Source organism: Urocampus carinirostris, chromosome 5 (assembly GCF_059441175.1).
Source record: "Urocampus carinirostris isolate Australia breed hairy pipefish chromosome 5, RoL_Ucar_1.0, whole genome shotgun sequence".
NCBI lineage: Eukaryota > Metazoa > Chordata > Actinopteri > Syngnathiformes > Syngnathidae > Urocampus > Urocampus carinirostris.
In genome coordinates, this window is record NC_142353.1 from 23,494,675 (window position 1) to 23,518,874 (window position 24,200).

The 24,200-nt window shown below is 38.5% G+C and overlaps 1 protein-coding gene and 1 pseudogene across 1 annotated transcript; both read right to left on the reverse strand.

Moving 5' to 3' along the window:
* Positions 1-517: 517 nt before the first annotated feature.
* On the reverse strand, positions 518-23,536 carry noxa1 (NADPH oxidase activator 1). The gene is made up of 15 exons (XM_088336239.1): positions 23,358-23,536; positions 21,236-21,318; positions 19,752-19,860; positions 19,182-19,298; positions 17,226-17,333; positions 15,855-15,914; positions 15,734-15,771; positions 13,111-13,249; positions 12,953-13,021; positions 11,441-11,528; positions 9,078-9,193; positions 8,739-8,905; positions 8,423-8,531; positions 5,823-5,946; positions 518-3,752 (listed from the first exon to the last, which is right to left on the reverse strand). Exons 1-15 carry the CDS (start codon positions 23,529-23,531, stop codon positions 3,661-3,663), a joined length of 1,593 nt encoding a protein of 530 aa, XP_088192365.1. The 5' UTR covers positions 23,532-23,536; the 3' UTR covers positions 518-3,660.
* On the reverse strand, positions 5,269-5,358 carry LOC148365801 (U2 spliceosomal RNA; annotated as a pseudogene).
* Positions 23,537-24,200: the final 664 nt, after the last annotated feature.

Consider the following 24,200-nt stretch of genomic DNA (forward strand, 5'->3'; position numbering starts at 1 on the left):
GGCGACACGCTAACAACTGAAGCTAAGAAAATAGCAATATGTTTTGCTGATATAATAAGTAATATGGGGTCGATAGCAACAATCATAACCATTTGATTTATCTTACTTTAAATAAAGCGGTCCCTGCAAACTCGAGTTTCCAGGCTAAGCCCCGCCCACCGGTTACATAATAATGTTTACAAAGAAATGAAAGGGTCTATAGTCTATTGAGCAAAAATAAAACTTTCTTTTTCACATGGCAGACGATATGTGGTCTGTTTTAGTTCACATTAGGATCCCAATATTGTTTTAAACAAAACAAGTGTTCACTTTCTAAATTTCTAATAAACTCTGGGATGTCTTACCGTCTGTCTATGTCTCATTATTGTCAGTGATTGAGATTATGGTAGACACAATTTGTCTAGTGCAGTGGTTCCCTAAAATGGGCGGTACCGCGGGCGGTGGAAAGATCTGGGGGGGCATTGAGGAAGAATGGGGCGGTAAGGGGCCGGTAGAAGGGCGGTGGGGGGGCAAGTCAGAAGTTTAAACGTAGTGCCGTTGTGAAACCGCAAAGCACCAAGGTTTTTTCAAGGTTTTGTAGTGAGTGAGGGAGTTTTGGCCAACCACAATTGTTACTGTTTGAGTTTTAAAAGCGCCGACCAATCAGAGGCAAGTTTTCATAATAGCACATGCCAATAAACGGGATTCAAATTTTGCAAGCACCACACTATGCCACACCCACCGTGTGAGCTCATTGTGTGTCATAGCGGACTCCGTAAACATAGTCCCAGAGTCAACAAACGAGAAGGAAACGAAGCTTGCACCGAAGAAAGGCGGTACATCACTTGTTTGGACCTATTTTGGTTTCGACGAAGCGGACGTGGAACAGAAAAAAAACGCCTGTTGCAGAATTTACTTTCACGTAGTTGCTAGGTCCAAAGGGAACACGAGTAATTTGTACCAGAACCTTAAAAATTATCAGGGCATGTAAAAAGAATTACAAGTAAAAGCGGAAGAAGGTGCATCTATAAAAGGACTGAGAGGTAAACAAACCTCCATCAAAGCAGCATATGCGCCCTTCACGCCGCAAGAAAAAAGTTCGCAAAGCTAGGAATACACCCGGGAGCCAAAGGGGCGCCAGCCTGCAAAAGTTTGGGAACCATTGGTCTCGTGTTAGGGTTTCACAGAAATATTTTTAATTTAAATAACTATCAAAAATACACAAATTAACATATTTATGAGCATTTTTAAAATGACTTGTGCGTCGAGAGATTTGTATATATTTGCCATAACAAGAGCCTTGACTAGAGAGAGCTGACATGTCGACCATCTTGCCGCTACGAGTACCTGAAAACCAAAAAGGTTAGACAAAGGAAATCGAAAAGTTTTTATATTTTATGGTCACTTTTACTCTCCTTAGTTTGTATTCTTCCTTTTTATCACTTGTTTATACAACAACTTCTAGCGGTCAAATACAAACTATGCTTTAAAAATTGCGCGATGCTTTCAGATACATCTCGGAAACACCACTGCATATTTTTACTGATTTTAAGAAAAAGAGTTTTATCACAAACAGAAAGCAGAGATGGGTGGAAGAAAGGATATCTTGAAGATTTGCAAGACACAATACAGGGGCATTTTGTGGTTAAATAATACTCACTTTTCCCTCCACCTTTCATATGAAGGCCTGAGGGCCACAATTGGTTTGAGACCTCAGCATTATAGGCACTGCACAAAGAAATGTTACTATGAAAGTTTTTTTTTAATTTTGTGATTTATTTTTCTGGACCCTATAACGTCAAAATATGTTTTGTGAGTTCATGTTTACAAGGTTTTACCGACTGTGAAATAGAAAAGGGCTTCACCAGACATGATGCTTGACAATCATCGAGATCCAGACCAATGAATTTAACAATGCAGTCAATTTACATGGATATTAACTGTGCAAGTGTATTTGGAAGGCCATGGTAGGATTTCAACGGTTTAAAACAGTGTTTCCCAACCTTTTTTATTCTGTTCTTGAGCCAAATTAAAAACAAGCTAAACTACCCTAAAAAGTATTTTAAAATTCAATTCTCAGATTTAATTCAGTTTTCAGCATTTTATTGAAAATATGTGGTATAATTTATATAATGCAGAGTATCAAGCATTCCAAATACAATGAACAACCATTACATCAGTAGCGGCCAGACTGAGGTGGGCAAACCAAGCTTTTTAATCTGGCCCACCCAACGAAAAGGCGTATGCTCCAACACAACTACTTCAGCTCAGGTGGGATGCGCCTCCGATGAAGGGGCTACCCAACTCAATCTCCGACTCAGAGTGTGTTTCTTTCTCTGTAATACAATCTCGAGTTTTAACCTTGACAAATGGTAAAAATTTAATGCTAATCCATATGACGGAAAAATAGCACTAATAAATAACATTTGTTGTTTGTGTGGCAGTCTTGTCCCCAGTGTCCCTTCGTGCACACCCCTCCATAAAATTATTGTTTTCATGAAGCGTTAATGAGTACTGCGCTCAAGGCCTACATTCAAGTAGCCGGATACATACTTCTGTCCTTGCTTTTTCTTGTGTATTTATTTTATTTTTCAAGATATGAATCAGATTTCAGGAAAAAACAAACGCTTCTAAGCTAGCCCTATTGCAGGGGTCACCAATATGGTGCCCGTGCCCCCTGATAGCCCACGGACCGGTTCGGAAAACAGCTCACCAGTGATGGGTCATTGCAATTTTTTAGGAAATTTAATTCCAAACTGGCATGGGAATAATTTAACTAATCAGTGTCTCTTAAAACATGGTCAATTCTTCTTATTTTTTTCTAAATTAACCCAGTGTTTTTCAATCTTTTTTGAGCCAGGGCATGATTTTTACATTGGAAAAATTTTGCGGCACACCACAAACCAAAAATGTTATAAAATGACACTGAACAGTATGTTTAATTATAATATAATTTATAATACTCCCTGTTTTTACAGCACATACACTTGACAATGACATAATATTTGCAGAAAATGATTGATAAATGTTTTATAAAATTTTAAATTTTAAAAAGTGACATTGGATAATTTCTCAAGGCACACCTGACGATCTCTCACGCCACACTAGTGTGTCGCGGCACAGTGGTTGAAAATCACTGAGTTAACCTATAATTTATGTATCTAAATCCCTTGTATGTAAGGTAGAGGTTTTAGTATTTGACCTACTGTATTTTAACCCTAATTCTAACAACAACCGAGTATTAACACAATAATAACATTGTAACAACACAGTAATAACATAATAAGTTGTTATTTTAAGAAACTGGTAGTCCATTGCGCTAATCAGTATAAAAAAGTACCTCTTAGCTTCAAATGGCATAAAACATTAGTTTACTTTCATTCTGCGCTATTCAAAACCAATTTTACGAAATTAATCAATTTACAGCTTTTTAGCCTTTTGCAGTGTTTCATTTTGTTGTGCCATGAAATTGACCAAAACCTAGCACATTAGTTAGGCAGGAGAGATATAAGATATTTCAAATACAGACCAAAATGACCAAGACATATATGTGCCACCAACTTCAATTGTCGACTCGTTTGAAAAATCGAGAAATGGTGTAGTTTTGCTCATAGTGAGGTTCAAGGTTGGATTGAACTGAAAAATATGTGTTGATAAAGCCGAGTTTTAAAATTCGGACATTTAATTGAAGTTTTCATTTTCTCTCATGGCAAAGCTGCTGGGAAAGATGCCAATGTTGCCTGCACAATGGCCCTCCAACCATTCGTCGTTCACTAGAGAGAAAACAGAAAAGGAAAATTAAACAGCTTCAGGGAAAACATGATTTGGGGCTGCAATTATATACATCCATTAATTTTCTGTATATAAAATTAGGTTTATTATCAAAAACAAATGGCTTCTGTGGATAAAACCATTTGAAAATAGAATTCAAACTAATTGAGATTTGTTACTGATAAGTTAAGAGCTGTTGGTTAACCCACATCGAGTTTCCAAACAGAATATGCAACAGTTTACACACTCAATAAAAATGAATAAATGAATTCCAGCCAACAGAGCACATATGATTTAAACTTGCACGCACAATTTTAAGAACAAAATGTATTCAGTTTTTGAGATGACATACGACCATATTTCTTCTACCGGTACCAAAAAAACCCAAAAACATGGCGAGAAGAAGGGGCAAAAAATAGACGAAAATTTGTCAACTTTATAGTCACTTTGAGTCTCTGTAATTTCTTACTCATGATATCTAGCACTCGTTTTTGGTTGTACAATAGAACACTACAACATCAAGTGGTAAAATGATACAGACTGTACCCTTAACTTTCTTATCAAGCCGCAAGCTTGAAAACCCTGTTTTAGACTAGAGTAACCAGTAGTCCTGTACCTACTAACAGGAAACTTTGATGAAAAAAAAAAAGATTGTATATTTTTAAATTTTAGTTGGATTTTTTTGTTTTGTTTTGTTTAAATTTCGGGATCAACGTAGCATTCAAAATTCTCCAAGGAAAAATCATTTTAGGAGAAAACAAAAAGAATAGAATAGAATAGAATAGAATAGAATAGAATAGAATAGAATAGAATAGAATATACCTTTATTGTCATTGTTACAAAATGGGTTAACATATTGTGACAATGACATTGGGCCTGACACTCCAGTTTCACACATTCACAGTGAGGTAAAGAAACCAAGAAGATAAGGAACAGAGAAGATAAGGTTATAAAACAAGGAGGATAAGGTTATAGTTATAATTTACACAATATTTACACAAAGAAATGATGGCATGTAGGATGTTACATACAGTTGGTATCGTATGGGTTTGTGCAATATGCATTTGGTGCAAAAATAGTCAACATAGTGCAAAAAAATAGTCAACATTGTGCAAGGTCTGCAGTAAACATAGTGCAGTCAACATTGTGCAAGAAACATGGACATGAGTACCATTTTATGTTCGTATGAGGAAGTGTGTTTGCAAGAGTTTTCAGTTTTTTGTGCGGTGTGTGTTTAGGGTGGTAATGGCTCTGGGGAAGAAACTGTCTCTGAGTCTGTTTGTTTTTGTTTTGTTTTTGTGCAGTGTCACAGTGATGCAGACAACTAAGTGTGCTATACAGTGACGGGGGTTTTGGGGTTTTTAAGGGTTATTGTTCTATCTTCGTTATTCATTATCCATTATCCGTTATCGGTCAGTTCATAATACGCTACAAAGCCTAGGAGCCGAGACACTTACTCTCAGCCAAAAGGCCAAGCTAAGGTCCTAGCCCTAAAGCCTCGCTGCGATCATTGCGAATGCACCGTTCCCGGAGGTACTGCAATACCGGGCCGATGCGTGGAGTGGACAGAGCAAGCTCTTATTCCATCTCCGGATTGCAAAAATCAAAGATCATGGCAAAGAATGTCACACGCAAACACAAAGCTTGTAGCCTTGGTTGTAAGCGGTCTGAACAGTGACGTGTTACGCAGGCTGCTGATTTATTTTGTGATTTTGACTTATTTAATTTTTTTTCTGTTGATGAGACATCTTTGAAACATGTTTAATCAGAGCAATGTGTTAGCTCCACAATTTGACACACCTATTCACATTGGCCGGGTCAGGGGCATGTTTACCCCCATCCCCTCTGTTGATAGTTCTACCCCAGGTGTTGCTACACATAGAGTAGAGGCAGTTTCTAGTGTCAGCACCCATAATGCAGCTGACCAACATACCAACCTACCTGCACCTCAGGTCAGACCCACATCACAGAATTGTCACCTACCCACTGGTCATTCATCTCACAAATTGGGTGTAAATTGCATAACTGCATCAACCATTAGAGTTGTTGAATAGCTGTGTCCGGTATCTTACCTACACCCAGGATGTCGATGGTATCCCCTTCGCTGAATTCCAAATCCTCTGGACCCTGACCAGAGTAATCATATAGCGCCACCATTTGGTAAAGGACAGTATGGTCATGCAAGGAATCTTCAGCCTGAAAAATAGGGGAATAGAATATTTTTTTGTGTGACAAATATTATGTTTTTTTCTTGTTTCATGTCAACATTGCAAATTTCAACAACGCCTCCTTCCTGTTTGCTCTCCTCTCCCGCTGGGTCCCCCATAATACGAAAAGGACAAACATTTAAGCAAAACTTTTTTTCTCTTTCGATTCTGCGTACAGCTTTTGTCGTTACCTTGGGCTGTAGTTTAGCTTGCAAACACTAACACATGCTGCCAGAAAGTACAATGCAAAACAACAACAAAGTGACAATGATTATTTCCAGTGGGCCGTGTCACTGCGCTGCCAATCTGTGCCATCCAAACCGCCCAGCAAAAGAGATTGTTTTCCCTGCTTGAGACTGTCTTCTCTTCTTTTTTTGGCTTTTACACAATTTCCTTGACCTCCTCTGAACCAGGCTCGCTACCACCCAACCAAAAACCACCTGAGAAATGTCAATTTGTATGTAATCAGATATGAATTCCTTGATCCAGGGAATATTTATCCAATTAGAAAAAAGCCAAATTGCCTAATTGTTCCCCAAAAGTTTCCATTACAAAGGTTTAAGCTAATCTGTGTTGTTTTCCCTCTTTGGTTCCTCATATGCCACATGTGCCAATCCCCCCCATCCGTCCCTTAAGTTTATAATTTTGTCCCAAGTTGCATGTATTATTCAATCTCTAGATTGGTAGTTAATGAATTCCCTTGAAAATTGGAGTGTGTGTGTCGTGATTAAGATACACAGACCTCTAGACGGTAAGATAAATCACCGTGAAATTGTGTGTGTAGCGACACTATAAATTATGAGATTGATCACGAGCTCACGATTTTCTTGATAAAAATATCTAAAAACTGCTGTAATGCTATAACAGACAAATTATTTTGTCAATTGATAATTTATTGAGTCAGACACAATTTGCAACCTCAGTAGAACTGTAAATCTAGGCTTAAAACACACTTATATTTTATAGCTTATGAATGACCAATTTTTCAGGTTAACGATATCTGTGCAGTGTTCATTTTACCTCTGAAAAGTGATGGGTCCCAGGGACTCGCATGCTCAAAAATCTATGGGTCCAAACAGAGATCTATGGGTCCCCAAAATTTAGTGTTATCGCGGTTGAAATTGTAAATTGGCAACAAATATATAATATAAATCTATATTTTCATTCAGTTTTAATCATCACAGTTAATTGGTAATACAAAGCAGTTATCAGTTCAGATTTTTCAGTTCACAATATTGTACACTATACAAAATAATATTGCTGAAATATTTATACATTCATGCAGTTTTAATCATCACAGTTAATTGGTAATACAAAGCAGTTATTACTTCAAATTTGTCAGTTCATATATTCTTTGTGGTTTGCTGTCCCGCCATAGTTGTAATGCCTTCTCAAGGTCCAATCCATTATCATCCTCCTCATAGCGTAACCAGGAATATAATTTAGTCCATTTGGGCAGAAAAGTCCATTTTTTGCCAGTATTATTTTGTTTATTTTCTTTCGTCAAATCGTTCGCTTCAAAACATGTGTTTTCCTTGCCTTCGCGGTCTTCTGAAGAGTTTCTCTGCCATTTTTTTGTGCCGGAATTATTGCCGTTGTTACCACTTTCTGTGTTATGTTTCGACTTATTACCGAAACTGAAGAAATTACCAATTTTTTCTTGATTTGCACCTAGTACCAACTGTTTTTCTGGAGGCATACTTCTTTCACTCAACAACCGCCACAACAATGATGTCATCTCGAAGCAACGAGATCTCGTTTGCCGAGATCGGCGCAAGACCAAAACAACAATGGCGGATGGCGGATCTGCCTGACAAAAAGTTTGGAGTGTGGTAAAAAAAAGAAAAGTAATCGGGTAATAATGACAATTTGGTGTCAAAAACGTTGCGTCCCGGTGATTTGACCCAATGCGTCCCCAGCAAAAATGATGCGTCTAGGACGCAGGGACGCGGGCAAACGAGAACACTGCCTGTGTATTAGAACACCCATTGCAGTCTGGTCATCCTGGAAGGGGGATTAACTCATGTGTGGCCCCTTCTCAAGGTTTCTTCATTTTCCTCATGCTGAGGTTTTGAGTTTTTCCTTGCCCTCGTGTAGGTTTTAGATCAGGGGATGGTGAAATAATAGTCTGCATTCTGTCCAGCCCTTTGAGACTTCTTGTGATTAAGGGCTATCCAAATAAAAAAGTTTTGACTTAGCTTGACTTGTTGGCCTCCTAAATACACTAGAATATTTATTTCAGGATTTGAAAGTTTGGACACGCAATATAAATTCCATTAAAAGGCTATGCCAGTAACAATATATCTGCGGACCGACAGTGCACTAAGAGCAGACACTCAATACAAAATGGAGAATTTGTTGTGGAACGACCCAATAACTAATTTCTAATTGATATTTTCAGTAAGGTTGAGTGATAAAACCAAAACATATTCTTTATACCAATGTAATTGTGTTAAAATCCTCACCTGGCACCACAAAGTGGCTTTGCCATCCTCCGAGACATCTTGTAGGGTGCCCCCAGCCTCTAATTCCCATTCGAGAGGGACCAGTACCCGGGATCCATGCTTCCGATATCTAATGAGAGAGAGGAAAATTTTCATTTGGCGTGAAAAAACCCAAAGTGAAATACGATATTTTTCTATCTGATACCAATACAAAGCAGTTTACTACAAAGAGGTAATGTGTTTAAATCATAAAATGAAGACATCTTATGACAACTCAAGACGATACAAAACAGGAAAGGAAATTTGTGATTCAGCATAAACAAACTCAAGGGTCTACCTAAGACGCAGAGAAGATTCAGGTTGGCCCAATTGTTGAGCAACTTCTTCCCTCAGTTCTTGGTATGATGAATTTGAGGGTACGGAGACCGCCATATTGTATGTGTAGTGAATTTTGATCACCACAGTGTCAACTTCTCCTTCCGTGACTGAGCCTTCCGTGATATCCTAAGCGAACCAAAAGAAGACAATAATGAATGAATTCTGCTCCAGAAGATATCAACTATATAAAAAATATGGTTCTTAATATGGTTCTTAAGGAACAGGGTTCCTAAACCCTTATCCTAAACCGTTATCCAGGGGTAAAGGGGTCAACTTCTCTGTCTGGGTGCAAATTTACCAGTGGCTTACTGCTGGCCAAATGGCTTGTGTAGTGGGGAGCGTCAGCAACTGGCGGTGGAGAATGGGTGGCAGTTGAGTAGGATGGAGGGGGTGTGTCTGAAGACAATTGTTCTCCTGCCAAATTCAAACTACAGTTGACACGGTGAAGGTTGTATTCACACAAGCAAGTAAGCAAATATAGTCAAACCTCTATATGCAATTACCTCTAGATATGAGAATTTCGACTTTCAAGATTTATTTCGAACAAAAATCTTACTTGGCATATGAGGGAATTTCCAATTTTCACAGAATGTACCAATTGAGACCACCCACCGCTTGAGACTGACAACCACCAGCTCGTCCCAGGCAGCGCATGTATATCCCGCCATTGGATGCCTGATCTCACCCATTGGATATATTTTGCAGCAAGTTTATTTTTATTGTATTGCAGTTTTAGTGACTTCTTTTGACCATTGTCATGAGGTTCCAGAAAAAGGAATGGTACTATGTCAATTGAAAGAAAGCAGAAAATAAAAGACAAACCTGAGTGTGGTGTTTGTGTGAGTGGCCTATTCGTATGCTATTAAAACAGAAAGGTTACCATGACAGTTATAAAACCAGGGACGTAACTGCTTTCATAAAATCGTTAACCACAAGATGGAGAGGCTGTTATTATTGTGGATATGTGACAAGGAGCTAGCTGGAGAACAGAATATACTGTATAAGGACTTACAACATGAGGCAGCGTCAACTAAAGGGTAATCATCGGCGACTACAACTGGAATTGATTTCAAGGCCAGCCATGGCTGGTTTGAGAAATTCAAGAAGATGGTAAATGTTCTGCATTTATATAGCGCTTTTCAAGCCAATGAAGACCTCCCAAAGCGCTTTACAATGTGCTTCAAACTTGTGATCCGTGGCTTGGCATGGGTAGGCAGCGAGTGCAGATAACAAAGACGCTAAAGAGTTAAGCAAGGCTTTGTTTATTAAAAATCCACACAAAAACAAAACAGTATGCTGTAAAAATGTTTGTGTGTACGTTCTTTTAAAGTGACAGTAATTTTCATTTTGAGTGTACAGTAAGTGCTTACGTATCATAAACAGTCTTTCGTGCTCCACCATTTCTCCAGTACTCCTCCCCCCACTCTTTCCACGCCACACACATACTAAGTGCTCGTAATTCCTTTTATTTTGTTAATATTGTCTTTTATTTTATCACTGTACTTTCATGTTCAGTTACTATTTGAATGAGTTTTGAGTGATCAGGAAGAGGTGTTTTAAACTTATCTAGGGTTTAATTTGGACGCTTTTGAGAGGCCGGGAATAGATTAATTTATTTTTAACTATTTAATATTGCGAAAATGTGCTCAATACACGGGCAATCGAGATACAAGCACATTCCTGGAACCAATTAAACTTTTATGTAGAGGTATTACTGTAGTCTACAATATGAATGCTATTTTTAGACTGAAGCATGAACCGGAAGGAAGGCAGCCAACACAATAATAGGCTTGCGGTCGAGTCTAATTATCTCTTTTTTGTTTTCTTCTTGTTAAATTTACCATTCACCATGACAGCATCAGTGGTAACATATCTTTTAAAGATAGCGGCGTGAAAGGGTGCAGTGACTGATAGCTCTCCAGGAGGTTTTTTTATGTCTTACTATATATTTATACCTTTTAAATAGTTTTGCCTTTACAACCTGACATTCTTTTTTCTCTTTGAGCTAGAGCTCTTGTTGGTGATAGGATTGAGCGGAAAGGTGATGTGAAAGGATAGTGGAATGTTTTGACGCGTTCTAAGGGATGGGCAAGGCACCCGTATGATGCGGCAGGGGTAAACCAGTGAAAGCTGTCGGGCCGTACTGTTGAACAGAAGAGTGTGTTGTGTCACCCTGACCCGAGTGACCCAGCCGCTTTCGTGTGTCCCATTTCATCTGGAGGGACGAAAGCATGACCAACCTGGGTGCCGAGCTACTTGTTTGGGTGTTTGGGCATTTGGGTTGGCCATGGTCAATTTTTTGTGTTTTATGCTATTTTTTTCTTTTTCCTTTTCTTTGTTTTTGTGTATGTGTTTGTCTTGCTGTCTGTCACCCCTCTCGAGGGATATGACCAGGGTAGATAGATATATTGATAAATAGATAGTCTTTTGACCAGTTAAGCCTGGAGGGCCCTGCCTGCTCTTGTTGAGAAAGATTGTCCACTACTCTGAAAACACATAGACAATATTGCAGCTTTGTAGGGTAGTGCACACCTGAGCATTTTCCCTGGTGTTTAGCAAGATTCCAGTTCTGATTGGCTTTTCTATAAGAATGAGTTTCTCTATCATGCATCATCCGCATAACAAAGCACTAGATATAGCACGAGATGAACATGATTTTACCTCTGTTTGAAGAGGCTGGGCGAGACCGGTTTTCTGGGCGAGCGGGTGGCTTCATACCTGGAGGGAGAGGAATCCCAGTTGCAAGAGTCTAAGAGAATAATGAATAATGCAACACAAACGTTAGGGTTGGCTAGATCAACATTATTATTGACAACCGAGTGAGCTGTGATCCTTGACAACTTAGAATGTATGAGCATTTTTGTTACCCCGGGGGCCACGCTTTGGGGTCAAAGCAGAAAGTGGGATTGGGCCCGACTACACTTGAACACTATGTGCCCTTGGTCCAATGTTGAAAAATGGTCTAGTAGAGTGGTTGTGCATAAAATCCGTAAGACAATCAATACCTCTTGTGCTTGCACAGTCTTTGTGAATTCGCTCCATGTCTTGCCAGACCTTTGGCTGACGAATTGACTGTTTTGGCGTTAATGTTATGGTTTGGTAGGCATTCAACCACCAGAGGGTGCCAACTGGGTTTGTCCAATCACCACACACCAGTCCCCAACTATCCTGACCCTTTATAATGACATTTTCGACAGCACATGTCGTCGAGTCATTTTCATTTCCACTGTCATTACTATCTCTGATTTGGTTTTTGTTTCCTGTACCTTACACATGTAACTAAATGTAATTGGTATGTTAAAAAATGTAACTACTACTTTGTGTAAAGTAACTCTGAATTTATTAAATGTCAAGTCTTAAACACCACAGTTGCATTGAAAAAAATGTCACTACACATATAAAATATGTTGTCAATCAAATACAGTGATACCTCTATATTCGAGGTACTTGAGCAACGAGAAATTCAAAATATGAGATCTCTTTTGAGCAAATATACGAGAATTTCCAGTTATTACCACTAGAGGCTGGGCTTTAAAGTCATTTTAATAATATGTTGTTTATCCTTTAATGGAGTTTTAGGTTCGATAACTATTTGAATTTGTTTTATTGATGATTTTATAGCTATTTAGGGTTAACTTGGATGCTTTTGGGAGGCCTGGAACGAAATAACTGGTTTTTAGTTATGTCATATCAAGAAAATTTGCTCGAGATACGAGAACTTCTATATATGAGCACGATCTAGGAACAAATTAATGTCATATGTAGAGGTATCTCTGTAAAACAAAATAACAAAATATCTTGGACATTTATAGGATCTTTTATTTCGTAATCCTGCTCATCAGTATGGATATACTGGCGTATTGGTGCTGGTCCATCATCACATTACAGATATTGTAGTTGACAGGCTTGCGTGAAATGTAATTTTTTTTTTGTCAAAACACTCTTTTGACCTGTTTCTTTATAAGCATTCCGGCATTTTAAGCTCTCGCACGCCACTCAAAATGATTTGGCGGGACACATTTGGCCTGCGGACAAGATTTTGACACATGTGACCTAGAAGATTCATTTTGGAATAGTATAGTGAGACAAAATCTCTTTAGGCTATCTATAAGGATCACAAATCATTTGGTGTCATTAAAACGTTAAACTCTAGCAGGAACATCGCAAACTTACATTTGTAGTTTTGACTCTGGTTATCTTCATATCTACTGGCTTAAGTAGAGACATTGGCACAAGTCCTCTCTGGAAAAAAATAACAATTGAAACTTGCATTAATGAACATGCCTGAACTTAATTGATTATACAGTAGTATAGTATTTATAATCTCTTACTTGTCCGTCATAAATGACTGTTGCCATGCCGTCCTTATTTTGATCTTCAAATAAAAAAACCTTGGCACCACCTGGCACTGTCAACTGGCCTGGGCCTCGGGCCATGTAAGGGACCGTCATACACATATAGTGAGACTCCCTGTTGAATGAGACAAAACTTTACTGGGACATTTGACTCGAAAATGCCAAAAATGGAAGAAAATGGACTTTATTTTTCAATTTCTGTTATATATTAATGTAGACTAAATTGTTACGTTGCCAATCTGTCTCGGGTTGAAGGTAACCACCCCCAATGCCCTGGTCACTACTGTGAAAGTTCACTATTGGGTTACGTTTACATACATTGAAGAGTCCGACCATGATCACAAATCGAATTTTTGGACAGAAGAATCATGCCTAATGATCAGTGTTGGGACTAACGCATTACAAAGGAACTCACTCCAGGACTGTAAATACTCTTCTCTGTAAAGATTACGATTAACATTTTGTTCACAACATTTCGTATCTCTAATGTCATTACTAAGTGGTGAGTTGCCGCGTTATTCCACAACTCATGTAATGCAGATTATGTGTTACTATGTCCCGTCCTGCATCACCGGTTGACAGATACAACCACCGATCCTCCAGCAACATTCTATGAAGGGTGGGCGTGATTACATTTACCAACAAAGTACAACTAAATACAGTTATAGTGGCGCGGTCTCAAGTACAGTGTATGAGAAGGCTTGAATTTCTCAGCATAAAGATATTACCCCTACTGTATATACATCCAAGCTGAATTATAAACAATAAACTAAAATACTTAAATCAGCGGGTAAGCTTACATGCACATATTTGGATGTATGTCACTTGGATCAATTGGTAGGCATGGTGTGGAGGAGGGGTCGTGGCTTTTACAGGGACAACAAACCAACAGGAAATCTTGGGGAAAACGTGAGCATTTACACTAGAAGTGTACTAATTTTTTTATTTTTTTGTTTGCAATGCACCATGCCTGGAAAATAAGTCATCTTGGACAGTACCTAGAAATGGAGAAGGAGCTCTTCGGGTGGTTTGAAGTCCAGAGACAAAATCGATATGGAGTGTCTTGGCTAAGTGTTTGTTTGCAAGCTATCAAGATTGCACAAGCCAAGAAATATGAAGGCTTCACTGTTTTCTCAGGTCGTTGTTATGTTTTTCGTTGTTGTTTTTTTTATATGAGGCTATTTTAAAGCAGTTTTAGAGGCTCCGTTTCTATTCGAGCATATACGGAAATCTAAAAGTAGATAGTTACTTTCAGGGTAACACACTGCTTTTTGGTGTCAGTAATCTGAGGGATAACGTAGTTATTTTTTTAAATGAAGCAACAAGCAACTGTAACTAATTACTTTGTTTCAGTAACGTGCCCAACACTACTAATGACCAACAAATAAAGAGCTGGAGATCCATGTATTATTCGTCGCTGTACTACAAGTCCACAGTTCTTTGCGGAACCAACAAATTAAAAAAAGGATGGATAAACTGAGCAGGCACAATAATGCGCACAAGTATTTGCATCAATCGAATGGGTATGCATGCACAAGTAATCTTTAAATGGAAGGACTAACCCAACACTTTATGTGGTGTATTTGCAGGCGGAAAAACACCATGATCTAGCAGTGTGCATTCACATATCCTGTCATGATTACTGATGCGGGGCACCTGAGTCTGCTCCTTTGGCGCCAACTGCCTCGGACGCTGATTGGCTGCCTGTCACTTTTTAAACCCCCCTCCTTCCTGTCACCAGTTGTCAGTCCGTCTGCAAACCTCAGCTCATGCTAGGCAACCTTTCGACCCTGACTCTCTCCTGTTCTGATTCCCGCCTGTTTCCCGGCTCCGACCCATTTTCTGAATTTGACTACGATTTTTTCTCCCCCGTCCCAGCCACAGATCTGTTTCTTCCCGCTCTCGACACTACTTTCGCTTACCACAGAAATACCACTTCCGCGTCTGAGCAACCTTCTCCCCGCGACCAGCGATCTATGGATTGTGTTTACTATCCTTTCCCTTCTTCCAAATAAAACTAAGAGAAACGCACGGGTCCTGTTTTCGTTCTGGTCCTGACATATCCCTACATAACAGAAATATTGGCAATAGTTTGATTTCAAGATTACTATTATTTTTTAGATTAAAAAATTTTTCAGTTAAAATAGTAATTTACAGCAATCAAGTCAAATGAAATTTATTTGTAAAGCACTTTTCAGGCAAGAAAAATGCCACTCAAAGTGTTGTATAAAAACATTTAGCATACAAAAAGACAGTAAAATCCCCACTAAAGTATTATACAGTAAAAGATTAGAAGTGTGTGTTTGTGATTAATTTTCTGTTATCTTCATTTAAAAAAACAATGCTTTTCCGTCAAATATAAGGAAGTATCAAAGCAACCCAAATTTTTGAACGGTAGTGTACGTCTACTGGAATTTGTGCTGTTTTGACCTATTGCCGATGTCATAACGTTGCAAAAGCCCTGCGAGGTCCACCACAGATACTAAGACATATGGAAAAGAGGGAAAAAAGGCAGATCTTCAAAGAACGACGTATGATTGTATTGGTTGGTCACCTTTTCACCCAGTGTGTCCCGGAACTTTAACAATAAAATACTCACTGAGCAGCACCTGAGATGGGCTGGTAAAAACCAGGTTTCTGTTGAAAGGACATGGCAACTTGACATCACAACAGCAACTTCTTCAAAAATTATTGGAAAAAAAAAGGAACTTATATCTTACCTGTACTCTGAGAGGTTCAAATCCACCAAAATCATCATTGGGGATCATAGATGAAATCACCTTCAGACAGCAGGGAAAACAATCACCTTTTATATAATATATTTTGCATTTTCAATGAGTTACAAAATGTTAAGAAGATTTTATATGTGGTTATAAATGACGCAATGTATAGAACAGTATAAACACAACTGTATCGCAAATCTGCACAAATAATAACAGTAAAGACTGGTTGTATTGTACCAAGGCTCTAAAAGTAACATGATTGTTTGGATTTTAGCTTTATAAATTGTTTTTCCCTCCCAAAAAAATGAATGCTGGGAAGTGTATAAATTTTTTTTGGACCCATTTCACTTAAAGTGATTTAGGATCATTCAAAGCTGTTCAGGAGTGTCAATTCCCATTTGTGAATAACACATTACACTTTGTGGTTAGCAGAAACACTATTGCTATAATTCAACGCAGCTAAAATGATGATTAATATCTGTTGAAGATAACAAAGTCACGGTATTGGTTGGTAAATAGATGTTCAACATAACCACTGTATAAAATACTCTCAGAGTATTACCCCGGAGCCTCCAGAGACTGCTATGCCGCAAGTGACACCAGTCGAGCGGTGCCAAGAGCGGTGCTAGGAATGAATCAGACTGAACCATTTCAAAGCTGTAGAGTATTTCTAGTGCTGGGTTGTTCACATTTTTGTTTTTTGTTTTTACATTTTTGTATCTTTTTTATCAATCATTTTCATCATATTTAAGCCCCACCTGTCCTTTATTAAAGAAAAGGGTGTTTTTAAAACGCTATAATTTTGGGGGAGTGCTTGGGTTAAATTTGGGGGTGCTCAGGCACGTCTGGTTACACCTATGGTATCTACAACATTTGGATCTGATAGAAGAAAAAATATATCCCTCAAAAACAGATGATAATCTAAGAAATTATCACAAAGCAGAAACACCAAGCATGGGGAATAACAACTTTAATACTTTTCGGGTTAAAATGTATAGTTTATGACAGGAGTATACATTTTCTGTTAGACAGATTATTTGATGATTCTAATCATTTCCCAGACTAGCTTTCAGAATCGAGTTTCATTTGTGAAGCGTGAAAAACTATTCGCAAACCTTAATACCATCCAGCAATTATTTTTAATAACTTGTAAAAGATAAAAACTGAGTAACAGATTCCGATGATTTAAAATTAGGTTCTCTGGTCCAAATCAGTTTTTGGTCACAAAAATGACCTCCATCCTAAAACCTTGACAGTATAATACATAATAGTCTATGATAACAGCAATAGCTAAAACACATCAAATAATACATGCGTTAAAGGAAAGTGTAATGACATCTGAGTAGTAGACTCGATTTCTCTCCATACCTTTGGTTTTCCTAAGAAGTCTCTTTGCCTGAGTTGTTCAATGTCCTTCTTCCTAGGACGAAACACCACACCCTCAGGCACCATGAGAGGAGCGATGATTTCCTGTCTCTGGAATATAAGAAACAAAATGCACACATTCTTACTTAACAAAATGGATAAATTCTGCTTTATTATTAGGGAACTATAGACAGAGTGTCTGCTGGTTGCAACAATTAAAGACTATTCTTGACATAATAAGACCATTTTGGATCAAATTTAAACCTTCAAGAAGTATTAAAGTAAAAGCGACCCAGAATGCATTCAAATAAACACATGAATATTTATTCAATACAGCACGCAACATTTTCTTTTTTTTTCACTCTAAAATAATGCTTCTACTTCAAATGTTGAACATTGAAAAGAAGCACATTTATACCCTTTTAAAAATATTCTGCAGACGCTGCCCTACTAAGAAGCGATCGTTCGTGAGTTTAATTTATTTGTAAGTTGCTTGAGTGCTATATTTTGTATTTTTAAGGTTTATATAAGTATGTTTAAGGCTTGTATAAGTAACCTTTATTGCTTTGTACTAAAGAATAAACATTTCATAAAATAATATGCTCTAAAAAGAAAAATAAAGATAAGTTTAACTTACTTTTGAAAGATGAGCTTCAAGAGGTCCTCCTCCGGGGTAAAAAGTAGCCGAAAAAAAGTTTTCCAACCATTTTCTTAACCGCATCAATCTTTCTTATTGCACTTTAGTTTCAAAAGAAATGGCTCACCTCTTTTTTACACTTTACACCAATCATATTAAATGGATGCACTAGATATTAAACAATAAAACCGTCAAAGTTCTTAGCGTGCTGGAGACACAGTATATAATGTTTACACAAGAACTAGGAAGAGGAAGCAGATTTCTTCTTCTGGGTAAATGCTGGGTGAGCTCTCACAGCGCCACACGCCGGTAGCGGCGGAAAGAAGCACTACCGTAATGTCCTGTACTCTGAAAAAGGTGCACACAATACAAAACCTAACTTACAGTAATGTCCGGATATTTTTTGGCATCCCCCAAAAAATGTTCATATCTACCGTTTTAGGTAATTCGAATGCTCGTAAGTAGGGGAGCGTCTGTATATTGAGGCCGGTAGAACAAGAGAGAGCCTGAGAGTGATTGTGTGCATGTCCTCTGCGGGTGTGCGTGAAATGTGCAGCACTAAATGCTTCTTGGCTCTGCCTTTTCTGTAGCAGTTTTGGTCAACAGGTTTTTAAAATGGGAGAGTATGTATTTAGCAGCACCTCTCGGAGTTTTTGGAGAGGGGCTTGGTCGCATACTGTATGTTTGAGCAAATTTGCAAAAACCTGTTATTCGTCTATACCAAGGGTGGCAAACGCAAAAATCCAACAACAAAAACAAACAATGTTAACTTTATTTGAGGGACTGAATTTTTGTATTTTATTTGTGAGGACTTTTTTTATGAATTGGAGGAGGGTTGCTCCCTCGCTGATGTTTTAGAAAAAAATATCCTAGTTTGTTTTTCTCTGTGGAGGATCCGCGAATGCGATGGATTCTGTCTCCCTTTCGTGCAACTTAGTCCGTGTCCACATCCTCAAAAGGAGGACAGAACATATCACGCACGAGGATCCTCCACAAATACAAATAAACTAAGAACAATGATGGGTGCGCGCAAGATGCGTTGCGCAGAAGGGAAAGGGAATCCATCACCTGGATCCTCCACACAGAAAAATAAACTAAGAACAATGATGGGAGAAATTTAATTTATTTATATTTATTATTATTATCATCATAATTACTTTTAAAGTCCACGAGGGAGAAACCAAACCTGAAGTAAAGAAGAACTTTTTAGATCCAACCCGACCCGAATTTCGGTTTGGGAATCGGGCGGGGTTCAGGGTTAAAACCTTAGCTCTAATATATGGTATATCTCCACATAATATAATAGATAGTTGGACACTCACCAGAACACAGTCCAATGCCATCTCTAAATTCCCTTCTTGACTTTGTGACATGAGAATATCTCTGGCTTGCTCCCACTGGTCCATTCGACAGTACACGGCTGCTGCATTATGGATCACCTACAATACATTTTGATATTTGCTTGAACCCGCTTCCGCTTTTCAGAAAATGTAACAACGGTTGATCTTGAAATGATTGTTTGGAACACTTGTGTGTTGTATATACATTTTGGTTCATTCCAGTTTTCGGATGATTTCAAATTAACTACACAGGGTCATCAAATCTGTTCTTGTGTTAAAAGAGTTTAGATAGTTAAATTATATTGTCATTAGGTGTGATTATGGCACATGACAGGATACTTGACTCCACCATTATTTACGTTTTTTATCATATTTATTTACATAATAGACATTGTTGAATGTTTCAAAATACATTTATATTTGTCTCAAGTGATTTTCTCACCTCTGAGGGAAAAGAATTATGACAACGTCGTCAACTTAGCACCAATTTATAACAGTAAAAGCGATCATGTGCTACAATGTATTTAAAAAATGAAGTTGCCATTATCTCACTTGCCAATCGTAGAGTTTAAACCGCAGACCAAGCTGTCTGTAGTCGATGACCATATTTCCTCTCAAGTGTTTTTGTGCCCAGACACAGTCAGACAAGGCCTCATCTAACCTGCAAAAGAACAACAAAAAAAACACATATATCTATTGCTGTTTTTGGGTTGTTGTCTGCTGTACCGTCCGTCAGGGTGTCATCACATGGTTAGGTCATACGTGTGCAAAGGGGTAATATTAGACAGAGGGAGATACATTCTTGGATGCGTTTTGGAAGGAGAACGGCCTCCTGATTCAATTGTTCCAGAGTGCGCTCTGTTTTATTCTATTTTGTAACTTTGTAATAAGAGTCCTCAACTGAACTGCTCTCTTCAGCCTTAGTCTTTCTTCGTCCAAATACTGGTCCCAGAATATGAACACGCGGCGAGACTATGCTTACAGTTACAACAGTTAGCAATTAGTAAGAAGTGTATTGGCATCTCCTGTGATTGACTTCTGCACATCAGCGGCCACAGGATAGCACTGCTCTAGTGTGGTTTTGGTACATTCTTCTCCCAGCCTCCTCCACGGTTCGGTGATTGTAGTGGGTTTCTTGACCATAAGTATTTCACAAAGGATTTTCCAGAGGTTCTCTATTGGTTTGAGATCAGGACTATGGGTAGGCCATTTAGGGGAGTGTGCAATTTGTGTAGAGATCCGCCCACCACTATCGCTTCCCCAGTCAAATTGCTCCATTTGTTTAGCTGGTGTTTTCGGTGTTTACAATTTGTTCTGTGAGCTTTGATCACAGTGTCGCCACAGTGAACATAAATTGTTTAATGAGCTTCCACATAAAGGATTCATTTGAGAATGACAGTACTTCCAAAATTGGGTCTGTTTGGTGAAACACAATGATTGTAAACTGTAGTCGAAACTTTGCCATAATTACGATGGACAGAACAACTGGCTTGCTGTGTTGCTTCGGTTTTGCATACACTAAAATTGGAAAGTCACATAGAAGATAACTTAAGTCCTCGTTTTATCCCTAAGCTAGCTGTACTCATGAAAGGAGCCATATGTGGCTTGCTAACCATATGTCTCAGACCCCTGGTCCAATCATTTGTTTTTCTATGGTCTACATTTCCATTGATCCTCATTGTTTTTTTTCTTTTTATATTCCTTATTTCCAATTTTGTACGGTTTAAAACTTCGGTTTCACTTTGGACTAAGATGTGTTCTTCGAAAACGTTGCAGTTTATTACAAAAATTGACAGCGAACAAGGGAAAAAGCAATTAAAAATTCCAGGCCAAGACAACAAATTATTACAATAACAGGTTTTGAATTAGATTATTCATCTGTTATGCATGAGTTAACAAATAGAGCAGTTCTCTCATATCAGTTCCAAAAAAGATTCTGAATCTAAGTAGAAGGTTGGCTTGTCAGAATCCGAAATATGGAAAACAAATCCTTATCCTAAAATCAAATTAAATATTGGAACCCAACAAAGATTTACCTGTCAAGCTGCATCATTATGGCAGCTCTCTGGAAAAATGCAACGGAGAGACGTTGATCCTTGATAATTGCAAGATTTAAAGCCTAAAAAGAAGGAACAGTACATGAGTGAAAATAAAAGTCTTGATATTTTATCCTTTCCAAATTTCTGCGCTTTGTAAAAAGTTCATTGAACACTAAATGTTTGAAAATCAGGAAGCTTGAAATGTAAAAATGCAAATTGACATGTCTCACTTGATAAAGTGTGTTTATTAGATGCCACAATATTGTTTTTCATTTTTTGAATTGAATTGGCTTTGTGATCAATGTTGTGAAACATTGTATGCAATGAAATTAGTTTGCTCAATAGCTGTGTATTTTAATTCATAAAGGAATTGGAAAAGGGAAAATAAATGGCATCCAAAATCAAATAGAAGTGGCATTGTTACCACATCAATGAATGTTATTGTTATTTGCCTTTTTGCTTTTTTTCATCATCCATAAAGTAAAGGTTTGTAACTGCGAGGACATGGACCAAAATAGGACAATTAAACCTTTTTTGGAATAATGTGAAAAAAAGATCGCAATCATTAAAAGAAAAGGTTGGAAGAGGCATGTCAAACATACAGACCGTAGGCCAGCTATTGCCCTTTGAGTAATTTAATCCGACCCGCCATAAATTGTGAGTATGTCAAAAAAAGAAACAAGTTTCTAGGTTTTTCTATCAAAAGGCATACATTTTTTTTAATAAATGCAAACCAAACGCAATGTTGATTTCGCATAGCTTCTTGAGTTGGTTCAGGTGTAAAACTGCATTCACTCAACCGTTGGAATAAACAATGCCACATCTGAAGATCTTTTTTCCCCGTTGTTTGTAAATACATTTTTAAAGTAACTAAAAACAGAGCTGAAAACTTGGAGTTGACATTCTTTTACCTATCAGGCCCACTTAGGAATAGAAAGTCTGGATCCGGCCTCGGAGCCAAACTGAGTAGAACATGTGGACTCATTATGACTTAGTTATTACTGGGTTACTTGTGTGTCTGGGTGTGATGGTGGGAAAGGGGATGGTTTCCTTTAGTTCTATAAACAGTTGTGGGTCAATTGTTTTTCTTTTACAAAAGATTGCATAATATTATAAGGAATTTTAACTTGATCAGCTTGTTGGTGTACAGGTGGCAGCTGCCAAACCAAAGAAGGAACCCTCGGTATGAAAATATGTTAAGTGTATAAATGCAGGGTGCTTCCAGTGAGCCAATATTCTAGATCACATAGATAGATAGATAGATAGATAGATAGATACTTTGTTCATCCCCGAAGGGAAATTCACATTTCCAGCAGCATCCCTGAGCTGAGAACAATCGAGAACAATCGAAAATAACACGGGAGCTGCTGGAGTGGCTGCCATATGTCAAAGTCAAAGCCCCTGTGCTGGATGTGGGCTGCGAGACGGTTTTCTTGGGCCCCTGAGATGATCTTGAAACATTACTGTATCATACACCCGGAAACCATGCATCTCTTTCACTGTATGATACTTCTCCCTGTAGAAATTGTTTATGGTTAATAGATTTTTGCACTTTAATGTATTCCAATCCAAATATATTTTTTTAAAAATTATTTCAGTTTAGTTAATGATCTTGTGCTAAAATAGAAACTATAGGCTACTGATGGTGCCTGAAAAATAGAATAGAATTATATTTATTTAGGCCGCGGCACAGTTCTCGGGTGATGGGATACTGCCTGTCCGGAGTTTGCATGTTCTCCCCGTGCTTGCATGGTTTTTTTCCGGGCACTCCGTTTTCCTCCCACATTCCAAAAACATGCACGTAGGTTTAATTGGCCGGTCCAAATTGTCCCAAGGTGTTAATGAGCGAGTAAGTTGTCTGTCCCTGTGTGCCCTGCGACTGGCCGGCAACCAGTTCAGGGTGTCCCCTGCCCATTGCCCGAAGATAGCTCGCGACCCTACTGGGGATAAGCGGTGAAGATAATGGATGGATGAATGGGTAAAGTTCAATGAGACTTCGTCTGAGCCAGTAAGGTGTGTGGTTCCAAATCTGACATACAGTGTATTAACATTCAGTGCTATATTTCCCTTAATCGGGTTCTCTCGTCCAAGGTCCATCAATGCAAATCATACAAGTCACCTGAAGTGCGAAATCCAGCTGTCCCAGGCATATGTGAGCGCATGCCGTATTGAACAGAGTGCAAGATGTAGGTTCTGTGATTTGGTCCAGCTTTTCCAGAGCTCCATTCCAGTCTTTCTTATCCATTGCACTGACTGACTCGTTCCATAATTGCAGTAACTCCGTATAAAGCATTTTGTCTGTTGAGAGAAAAATGAACTGAGATTCAATTTTTGTTCAGCTCATTATATCAACAGAGCTCATCTGATGCTCAAATTAAAGAACTAAATCAATTTTGACGAGCATATATTCACTACTGCGCAAAGAAAACATGAATGGGGACTGTCTCTTGTAACCTGTGAGCCCTTATTTTTAGATGAAAGCAACAGGGATACCATACTGAGGAAGATTGTGCCGAACAGTAACCCAGGCATGGTGGTTGCCATGGTGACGGACCAAATTGCTGGGCATCGTCATCCTCAAGGATTAAGGGAAACTCCAGCAACCTGACAATGACGCCATGTGCTTTGCCAGGACTCCTGGATGTTACCAGGCACTATCTATGTCACGATTGTCCATTGCCCTCACCTATGCCCGCTCGTTTGGCGCCAGCTGCTGCTCGTTGCCTGATTGGCTCCCCTCCTATTTAAACTCAGTGCTCTCATTCACTCTTGGTCAATCTGTCAACAAACCTCTGCACTTGCAAGGCATGCATTTCGACTCTGTCCAGTATCCTGCTTGTGTATCCAGTATCAGGTATCGATCCCATCTGTCCCGTTCTGTCCGGTATCTCGCTCGTATATCCAGTATCCGGTATCGATCCCATCTGTCCTGTCCGGTATTTTGCTGTTGTATCCAGTATCC

Excerpts from the sequence above, each read along its gene's own strand:
- noxa1 (XM_088336239.1), bottom strand. The coding sequence starts at position 23,531 with ATGCTTTATACGGAGTTACTGCAATTATGGAACGAGTCAGTCAGTGCA. Across the intron at positions 13,250-15,733 it reads CCCATCTCAGGTGCTGCTCA|GGAGTCTCACTATATGTGTA; the intron begins GTGAGTATTTTA and ends CTCATTCAACAG. Across the intron at positions 13,022-13,110 it reads CAGTCATTTATGACGGACAA|AGAGGACTTGTGCCAATGTC; the intron begins GTAAGAGATTAT and ends ATTTTTTTCCAG.